General features: G+C 28.1%; 2 protein-coding genes across 2 annotated transcripts; one reads left to right on the top strand and one right to left on the bottom strand.

Moving 5' to 3' along the window:
• Positions 1 to 366: 366 nt before the first annotated feature.
• LOC132925250 (paramyosin-like) lies at positions 367 to 3,552 on the top strand. The gene is made up of 8 exons (XM_060989658.1): positions 367 to 519; positions 769 to 913; positions 977 to 1,050; positions 1,335 to 1,687; positions 1,778 to 1,888; positions 1,947 to 2,249; positions 2,413 to 2,530; positions 3,427 to 3,552. Exons 1-8 carry the CDS (start codon positions 367 to 369, stop codon positions 3,550 to 3,552), a joined length of 1,383 nt encoding a protein of 460 aa, XP_060845641.1.
• A 1,210-nt stretch (positions 3,553 to 4,762) lies between these two features.
• On the bottom strand, positions 4,763 to 7,463 carry LOC132927820 (uncharacterized). Its single transcript, XM_060992413.1, has one exon. The coding sequence runs from the start codon at positions 6,812 to 6,814 to the stop codon at positions 4,886 to 4,888; it is 1,929 nt and encodes a 642-aa protein (XP_060848396.1). The 5' UTR covers positions 6,815 to 7,463; the 3' UTR covers positions 4,763 to 4,885.
• Positions 7,464 to 11,087: the final 3,624 nt, after the last annotated feature.

Raw genomic sequence — 11,087 nt, 5'->3', positions numbered from 1 at the left:
AATCCAATGCAATATATATTAGCAAAATTGTGCAAAATGAACTTATTGATACATGCAAAGATTTTATTCCAGAAACTATTTTAGCTAGAGTAAAAGAAGCAAAATTATTTTCATTAATACTTGATAAAACAACTGATATCTCTCAAACTGAGCAGCTGTGTCTCTCCTTTCGATATTTCAACAATGGTGTAATCAAGGAAGGATTTTTAACTTTTTTTAATGCTTATGAGATGATTCATGTTGAGGACGCAAATGCAGAGCGTCGATTAACAGGCGTTGTATTGTCACGTATAGTAGAAGATCTTCGCTTTAAATTTGATATCGATTTTTGGCATGGTGTGTTGACATAGATATAGCTGCTCTATAATGGCTTCTGAAACTAAGGGCGCAGTTCACAAACTTTCTAAAAAGGCCATTAATGCTAAGCATTGTCCATGCAACAACCATATTTTGAACAACTCATTTTCCAAATCTTCAAAAGTTACATCTTGTCGTAATGCTTCAGGAACTATGAGGAAAGTAGTAGATAACCCTCTAAAAATAATGTATAAATATTAATAATGCGTTATTATATTTTTTTAGTTTTCACATTGCTAAGCAATTTCAAATATTTAAAATGTAGTAAATATTAACATATTAATTTTTTCATTGTGACAAACTAAATTAAAGTTATTATATCGACATCCAAAATATGAAAAAAGTAATACCTACATATGATTTAAAATTATATTTTTTGATAGTATTAACATTAATTAACGCATGTTTTAGGTAACTGTAGTTGAACAAGTCCCGAAACAGAAAACAAATATTCGAAAAAATCATTTAACAATGCAAAACGTCAAATCAAAAACTAATACAAATTTTGTAAAAAATGAAAATATTCCAAATAAATGTGTATCAAGCATGGACGAAGGTTAACTTTAGTAAACGGTGTGCTCATGTTTCAAGTATTAACTTATAAAATATTAAATTTCAGCTATATTGCGATGGGACAAACTGATGTCAAAAGTTAAGGTATCTAGCAATAACCAGGAAGTTGTCACCGCTGAGGTAATTATCACTAAAAATATATAATACTACGATATATTGCTTACGTTAATCTATATTTTAGTATACAGGTGACGCGCCGATATATTTAGAAAAGTTACAAAAAGCAATCGAAGACGATGGAAAATCCAAAATATTGCCGATAAAAAATGCACAACATATAAAAATGAAAGTTAATAGCTTAAAAACTGAAACAAATAAACAAACTGTTAATAATTATGTAAAATAAACCTTACATTTTGTGGTTAGTCATTTTATATTAATTACAAATATTTAATGTATTGTAGAGTAAAATTAATATTCACAAAAACGTATTGAAGTCGGATGTAAATAATAGATACACGAGAGCTGTTAATTTATCAAATACCAATGACATTGAGCCTTTAAAGGTCGAAATGGAAAAAATGAATAATTTTATGGAACAGTTCAACGACAAATTAAAAACAGTCACGGCGGAGTTGTCAAATGAGAAAAGTAGTAATATAGTGTTGATGAAGTCAGTTACAGCTGCTTTGGACAAGTATCAGAATCTGGAGTTGGAACAGAAAACGCGCGAAGAAATTTATTACAAAGAAAAGCTGGATTCATGTACTAAAGAATTAGAAAATGTTATAATTGAAAATAACGATCTTCTGAAACGGTATATGTATTAATTTGTTTACATAAAACCTTTTAAACACGATATCGATATGATAAGGATTTAATTTTTTTTTTTAATTTTTATTATTAGTTTGCAAGACTCGGAGGTTAAGTTAGATAATGCGAATAAAAAAATTCTAACTTTATTAGAAAAAACCGATGATAGTGAATATGTAGAAAAAATTAAGGAGATAGAAGATGAGTAAATATAGCAAAATCAACCGTCTTATAAGAAACAAGTTTATTTGTTCTGTTTTTAGGCGTTTAGAATGGAAATCATATCAAATACATCTGGAAAATCAGATTGCTGAAAATCATAAAGCACTTAACCGCAAAGAACAGTACATCAAGAACCAAGATTACGTGATCGAAAATTTGACGCAAGAAAAACTAAGTTTGGAAACACGGTTGAATAATCCCGTGTTAGAATTACAATCGAATCGATCGGAAGAAATAGAAAAATATCAAAAAGAAATAAGACAGCTCTCTGCGATCATAGCTGACACAGAGAAAACGTTGGAGGCAACTAAAGAGTCATATAATATAGAGATGTCAGAAATGAGGTACATATTTATAACAAAAAATTCTGCATATTGTAATAATTAAAACAGAAAACAAAAAAAACTGAATAAACAGTATCTAGATATTTTTTTGTAGTTTATACTTTTCATACTAATGTAATGTGAACGCAATCTTGAATATAAAATATAAGCATGTTATTTACAGGGAGCGTCTTAGAAACTTGGAGAAATTAATAGTTACAAAAACCGATTTAATTAATCAGCAAAACTTGACATTAGACTTACTGAGGGAAATAACTCCAACAACGAATGATAATTCGATGGTGACACACAGATGGCAATGAAAAACTTATGAGAACTATAACAAATTATAATAAAACATATCACCTAAATTTTTATTTTTGTTAATCAATTATATCATATTATATTTGATGGGATGGGAATAGGGATTGTCATAATTTTATTTACAAAATTGTAATGTTGTATTTTATTTATAGATGAAGTTTCCATTACAATATATATATATACAGGACTACAAGAAAGGATAAACCCCACAGGCCTGGATTTTTAAGAGGGCCCGAAAATTTGTGACCACTCAATCTTTTTGAAATAATAAAACATTTAAAATGAGAATTTAATGAACACAGCAACAACACCAAAAAAAATTTGTTATACTTTTATTTTATAATAAAATTATTATCAACTATTTAGTTAATTCGGTGGTTGACCACAGCTGATAGTTTTTAGAAACATTAATGTTAACATTGCAACTTGCAAGTATTTATTGTTGTATGACTTACATAGCAACGAGGACACAATTTGCGCAGTTGTAATATAACTTTATATAATTAAAAATGGTGCAAAATCCGACTATTCCAAGTACATTTTAAATTACGAACCGTTTAATCGAATATTATCAAAAATCCTAAGTCTGTGATAATTATATCGACGCCCGAATAAAACCATAAAACTGACAAATCTACACATCATAAATGGTAAACGTTATAAAAATAACACCATAGATATTACATGAATCTTACTATATAAATGTGAAATGAAAATCTTTGTACATGGTAAGCTTTGTAACTACTTATCAGATCTTCATGATTTTTTTTTAAAGCAAGAGTATACCACGGAGAAAGTTTCTATCGCGATAGCATTTGTTATTACTATTATTTATTGTTTTCGCAATTTCATCAAGATTTTTGCTCTTCATTAGGTTATCACAATTATGGACTTGATTAAAAAGCCCAAAAGAAAACCCAGTGTCGGCCGCTCTACGCGAGGAGCAAAGAGATTGCGTTCTATCAGAGAAAATGATACAAATGCCAATGAGGAAACCTAGAATTCACCACAGTCTTCTTGGCGATGTAAAGAAATTTCCGCATTTAGGTACGACGCTTCAATCAAATATGCAGATAATCCCATGTTTTTATTGGCAATATGACTATTTGTCAGATTTGTGAGTTTTGCTAGGCAATGAAATGGCCTCTTGAAGCACCCGGTCTTTGCTGTGTTGCAAGAAAAGTTCTTTTGAACGAAATCACTGATCCGCCAGAACCATTAAATAGCCTGATTAATAACACACATGATCACTCTAAAGTTTTTCTTGACAATATACGGAAGTATAATTCTGCATTTCAAATGACGTCTTTTTGTGCCACTGAAATTATACATGGAAATTTCATACCTACATTTATAATTCAAGGTCAGTTATATCATGCAGTTGGTTCACTATTACCATGCACGAATGAAGAATCAAAATGTTTACAAATTTATTTCATGGGAAATGAAGAATTTGATAGACGACTATTTGTATGTCATCACGGCAATAGGGAAATTTTAAATGATTTGCAAGAATTTCTGCACGGCATCAATCCATGGTACAAGATTTTAAAGCTATTATTGAAACATTACCACCGAACTCAAAAAGCTCAGCAAAATGTTTAAATATATATGCTCCTTACCAAAGAACGGATAGTATAGTCTACCAAGAAATATTATAGTTTACCGGGTCAGCTAAAAAAATAAAATAAAAAAAATAAATACTTTTAAAATAATCTTATTGTAAATAAGTAGATATTTTGTATTTCCCTTATTCAAAAATTATAAATATTTAATTGTATAGATAATCACTAAAAAGTACAATTTAAAAATACCTAACTAATATATCTTATATATAAAAATTTGGTGTACGACAGGTATGATGTTCTCGATCCATTTCGAAACTACACAACCGATTTTGATGAGATTATGATCAATATGTGTAATTTTGTCTTCGTCATAAGGTAGTAATTATCCCGAATTATGACCTCAATGTTACCTCTTTATTATGTTTAATAATTGCACAATTATTTAATCGACTATTCGAATAACGGATTATTTTTAACAAATGATACATAATCGGTTAATCGATTGAAAAAATAGAACGCTGGGCGGGACATTTATGTAAAGTTGATATATCGGAAATATCATCTATACTAGGGTGACCATAAAAATAAAATAAAAATACGGGACACTTTAGTTACTTAACTAAAAAAAAAAAAAAAAAGGAAATTCTAATTTTAACTAAATATATTAATATAAAAAAAACAAATTAAATGTATGTTGTATAATAGTTTTTAAATACAAATAAAATATTAATAAGTATAATATGTACACAAAAGTCCAAAAAAAAATTATTTTGATGACGATGGCATGTAAATTTCTTCTTTTGATGTTTTTGTATACTTTTGTGCTGAACCGATTTCATCAAGTAACCTAGTTTCTTTTAATAGAATATTATAAAACTCATTACAAGATAAGTTTTTAAAGTGTGTTTTTACGATTATAATTGATTTGATAGTTTCAACCAAAAATCGATTTTTTTCATCTGTCCACAACACATTAATGGTTGAAAAAATCCGTTCTACTGCAGCATTTGTACCAGGAATTGCCAAAGAATATTCTACGATTTTTGATATGTTAGTTGTATCAATGTTATGAGCTTTAGTGTATTCAAATATTTCACACCACTTAACTTCTACTTTAGCGGAATTTTTTTGCCATTCATGAATTCGTGATTTAAAAATTTGTTCTACATGACTGAATTCATCAAATAAATTATCTTCATCTAATTTTATGTTAGAATTATTTCGGTTGTTTTCCATAAGAAATTTAATACATTTTTGAACATTTTCCCAAGTAGGACAGTTTATTAGTTGGACCCAATGAAATATTTTCAACTGGTCAAAGTGGCAACCCCATTTTTCTACGTAAGATAAAAAAGTATTATAAAATAGATCAGTACTTTTTTTGAATGAGCTTTCATTATACATATTATTGTTTTTTAAATCATTTAAAAGCGATAAAATATTTGTTGTAAGGAAGTTTAGATGTTTTCTATTTTTTATTTTTCCAACTAAAATTTCTAATTCCTCTGCAACTTCACAGGCTGATATTTTATCTCCTTCTATTTTAGTTACAGTATCACAGACAACCTTTAATTGGCTTTGTAAAAAATGAAACCACACTATAGACATAGGATCGTTAAAAAACGATTTTAATATTGTAGGACACTTTTCCTGTTTCTCGAAGTATGATTTTAAGCCCGGGTAAATATCAATAATTCTTGTTATTGCAGGTAATAAGGATAACCAACGAGTTTTTACACTTCCAAGAATATTTTTATATTCAACATTTGCATATTCACAAAACTCTTTCAAATGTTCAACTCGAACTGTATAGATATGAAAAAATTGAAAAATTTTGTTAACTATGATTTCTACATCAATAGGTAACACATCAGCACTTGATTGCATAGCGTTGTGCAAAATATGAGCAGCGCAACCTACTCCAAAAATATTCGTTTTTAAATTGTTATTTAAAATTGAAAAAACATTATTTGATCCTTTTCTTAAAACACCTCCAAAGTTAGTATTGCAATTATCTCCAGAAAATGCAACAATTTTATCTGACAACTTATGCTTTTTTAAACTTTCAATTATATAAGTTGATAAAATATTTGCTGTTTCTCCTTTTAAATTTGTTACTTCAAAAACTTTGATTTGTATTCCCGAATTTGGTTTGAAATAACGTATTAAAATTGGTACGATTTTTAGGTTCTTATGGTTAGAAGTATCTATCATAATTGTAGCAAAATTTATATTTTCTATTTCCTTATAAATTTGTTGCATGGCGAAAGGAGCTAACACATTTAAAACAATCGATTCAGCCTTAGTTCTCGCACATGTAAATTTTTTATTATACATTTGTTTTAAAAGAGATGATGTGCAGTCCATTGATCGAAATGAGTGATTGTGTATCACGGTATGAAATGCGAATATCCCTTCTTGTGCTGCAGTACGTCTACTTTCGTCAGTGGACCCACTCGGATCATTTTTTAAAAAAAAAGAAGTTACCTTTTCGTGTTTTGATGCAGCTGATAATGCCAGTAAATGTTTTTTTACTTTTGTAACATGTTGTGTTATGTCTGAACGTCCACCATGTTCTATAGAAAACACTGACTTACATATGGTACAAAATATTTTTCCTACTTCGTCAGCATCTTGTAAAAAAGGAAATTCTAATTTTAATTGTGGAGTAAAAACGCACCGTCTTTTGGGCATTTTAAAAAACAAATTAGGTATTATGGTACACTGAATTTTAAATAAGCTTAATAAACTACACGTGACACGTCAATACGTCACTACGACTACGACTACACTGTGAATGTCATCGTGAACTCGACACTCACGTATAAATATTAATAACAAATTATATTTATAATTTTACATAGATATTATAAAATAAAAATAGACATTATATTTGACAACAAACTGGTTGTGGTGAATGGAATTGTACTTATTTAGTAGACGACGTCACACATCAATATAATAATATTAATAACATTTTGTACGTTATCGTTATATCATTAGTATTTATAATCGTCGGTTTAACGTGTCGATAATAATGTGACATTATTAGTTCTCTATTTTCAACTCGCAGCAATTATAATAATTTATTGTTAAGACAAGAATCTAAAAATAATTCTGATAAGTATAGATTAGATGTTTTATTGAATATTGTGATACAAAAATATCGTAGAATAAAAAAAAAAAAAATTATAAAATTATAAATTAACAATAAAGAGAAAAACGGGAATAATACGGGACCTACTTGAAAATACGGGACAAAATGCGTCCCGTATAACTTTTGTCGGGACAACGGGACACAAAGTGGAAAAACGGGACAATCCCGTATAATACGGGACGTATGGTCACCCTAATCTATACACCAAATCAGAAAACAAAAATAGTTTTATCCTTATGCTAAATGTTAGCATTAAGCAATCAAATTTAACACGGATGCATTTTATACGGGCAACAAAGTGCACGGTTTACAGCTAGTGTTAAATAATAGGAAGATAACATTTATATTTAAATAATAATATTTAGTGGGTGTATAGATTGAGAAGATGTCTATACTATATTATAATTGTAAATCGTAAATATATTGTTTAATTTAAAGATATCAAAATATTATATTTATAAGTTTTTTAAAAATTTGATTTGACACCAACGATACAATTAACACAATAAGTTTGTATAATGAAAGTAATAATATACTAAACGTCTAAACATAGCTTAAATCAAACAAAGGTTTGATTAAAGCAACCACTCGTTGACTCTACTAGTTTATTACATTTTATTATTTTTTTCATTTATTATTATTGTTATTTATTTTTAGAAAATCATTATATATTAAAGTTATGTAAAAGGTCGCGACATCTCTTATTTTTTAATATATGGGTAAGATTTCCTGGTATTGAAAGAATGGAAAAATCTTATTTAACAGGGTTAGGATGGTTTGTAGGCTGTAGCAGTTTATGGCATATGTAGAAGAAACGTGTTTAACTTAAAAATGTAGGTAGACAATTTATTAACATAATTAATTGAGTAGTATAAACATTAATCAATTCAAACTGTATAAAAACATTTATTTCAAAAATACTAAAACTGACTATTGTAAAATTATGAGTATAAGCAGTCAATGAAAAATATAAATCATATGAAATATGTATAACAATGTCACTAGTCTTTTGGTAAGTACTTAAAACAATTTTTTTATTATTATAAATATTATACCTACGTTAAATCATACTATTTTAGACCGTTGATATGTTTTTATTCAAACTTGCATACGTTTTCCAACGACTGAAGACTTTAATTTATTTTTTCATAGCCAAGTATATATTATAGTCAACCCTTTTAGCAAAGAACACAACAATTTACACTCTAATTTATACACATCGACCGCCACTATGTTTTTGTGACAGAGTATATTATGTATAATATAATAATATACGATTCCAATGTTTGCATAGCATTTACATACGTTTACCCAATCGTCACGTTGACGTTTACCATATTATTATTACAAAGTATATCGCACGTATGACGCTGTCAAATGTACGTATTGTTGTAGTATTATTATAACGATCACTATGTAGGGGTATGTAGGTACCGTTTTTGCCGAAATATGGTGGTGGTGTATTTATGCTGCCGCCGTGGAGTGTTATTCCAAACGGTTTGTCGTTTTTTTTTATGCGTATTGCGTAACTATAAATATTTTATTTTGAAATGTAAATTTTACGAGTCAGCAATAAAATCGTATTTGTTTTGACGAGTTATGTCGATCGCATGTGCGGTCATAGGTAATCTATATATTATATACTTATTTATTTTTTCAGTCACCTATATAATTGTACATTTGTACAACACTACAACGTAAAGAATTAAATTTTCTTTTCGCTATTATTTCGTACTTTATAGTTTCTTACTGTAATTAGTTGCGCGTCGTGGTAAAAGAAATGACTAAAGAATATATTTAAATCCATTTTTTATTAGTTTGGTACTTGCACTACTACTTACTACATAGGTGATCATTTTGCTAGTGGTTCAATAATAATCCTTAATAGTCCAGTCAAATAAAATAAAAAAAAGTTCGGAACTAATTCCCTGAAAGCTGAATTTTGGTATATAAGTGGTTTATAAGTTATACCTTAATAATAAACATACTAGAAGTCCGGGCACCTACTCATTGTGCGTAGCACCTCACCATTCTTAAAAGGGTCGTGGATCCTTTTCATTGGTTTCGCTTAGGTATAACTCATCTCATGACTAAAATTAAAGATCTTTAAATTTACTGTAAAATAAACTTACTTTTTATATTTATATGTAGCGGTAAGTAGTAAGTATGTGTTATATTTAAAAAAAATATAACAATTTATTTCGTTGGTTTGAGCAAAATTAGTCAATTAAACGTTAAAACAACTTATGACAAAAGTTAACAAGCAGATAATTTTATATTATATAGATAATATATTGTTAAATTTTTTCATCAATTTTAATTATCATAAGTTATCGGTAGTGTTGTTTACACCGGTGCCCGGTGGTGATGATATAATTGAACAATTTATTGTCTATACAAAATATAAGAATCAGAAATATGATTAAAATATATTTAAAAAAAATATTGAAAGATGAATTTTAGTATACGTTTAGGTTATCTTTCTCGTGAACATACTAACCTGAAACTTACCCCTTGTGCGTAGGTCCTCACACTTTTAGAGGACCACGCGCTTATTTAACTGGCTTCGCTTATAACTCATCAACTGTTAAAGTTAGAATAAAAATTGATCTGACTAAAATTAAAGACCATAAAATTAACTATAATATATTATTTTATATGTCATATTGTATTAATAAAATTGGAAAAAAATGAATTATAAAATAAATATTAGTGACAATTTACAGAATATATACGAAAAATTAAAAATTGTATATTTTTCTTTATTTATTCAACAAAAATAATTTATATACTAGATATTTTCATATCTATTATATCTATTCAGATTAATTCTGTTACAAATGTTAGTCTGAATTTGATCACATATAATTGAAATGACTTAATTTTGTATATCAGCACTGATATAAGTAGAATTTTTACCACAACTTTTAATATGATTTAAAAATAAATCGTCACCACTATCAATACGGTAACGTAACGGAGCTCTGAAATTACCGTCGTTATGTAATGCCAAATTCAAATCTAAGCTACCTGAATCATGGCCACCTCGAAGAGCAAGTCCTTGGAGCCCACAAAGAATTACTGTTTTAATTATAACTTTTAAAATATCTCTGTTCCATTTTATTTCACTTTCATTTCTTTTATGTAACTGGATGTAGACGTCGTTTTGTTTTTATCAACTATTTTTAAGAATTCTGTAACTTAGGCATGGAAAATTTATGATACTCATTACTTTCATGTATTTAAACTTAAAGTACTCAATAGCATCTTTCCAATTAATAAATGGTTGATGTACTAATGACTTTGGAGGTGAATGCATACCTTTACCAGCTCCTTCTCTTTTGTAAAAAAAACACACAATACTTACAAAACGCTCCTTTTTCAAGATCCGAATAGGCCAACCAATTCCAACGTTGTAACCAAGATAAATTAAATTTTCTTCCTTTTTTTCCAAACATTTTTATTGGAAAAGTATAATTGCTATCTGGTGTCCATGTATTTCTTATAATATCTTGACATTCAAAATCCTCTATTTTTTTAATACAATTCTTCTGGATGTACTTACCAATATCATTTTTGAAAATTTGCTTCTTCAGAGACACATCAGATAACAATAACTGAATATATACATTAACAAAATTACAAAAACATTAATATACACACAAATACATAATCACATATTCCCATTAATTTATTAAAATAAAAAATTGTGGAATACCTCAGAATATATTTATGAATATTTAGCTATTCAGCGTTCAGTATTTGTTAATGTTAATATAAACAGATTACATGTTTTAGTTTTCCTTGATA

The sequence above is a fragment of the Rhopalosiphum padi genome, chromosome 3 (genome assembly GCF_020882245.1).
Source record: "Rhopalosiphum padi isolate XX-2018 chromosome 3, ASM2088224v1, whole genome shotgun sequence".
Classification (NCBI taxonomy): domain Eukaryota; kingdom Metazoa; phylum Arthropoda; class Insecta; order Hemiptera; family Aphididae; genus Rhopalosiphum; species Rhopalosiphum padi.
The sequence above is the reverse complement of the archived record's forward strand: the minus strand, read 5'-3'. Positions and strand labels throughout refer to the sequence as shown.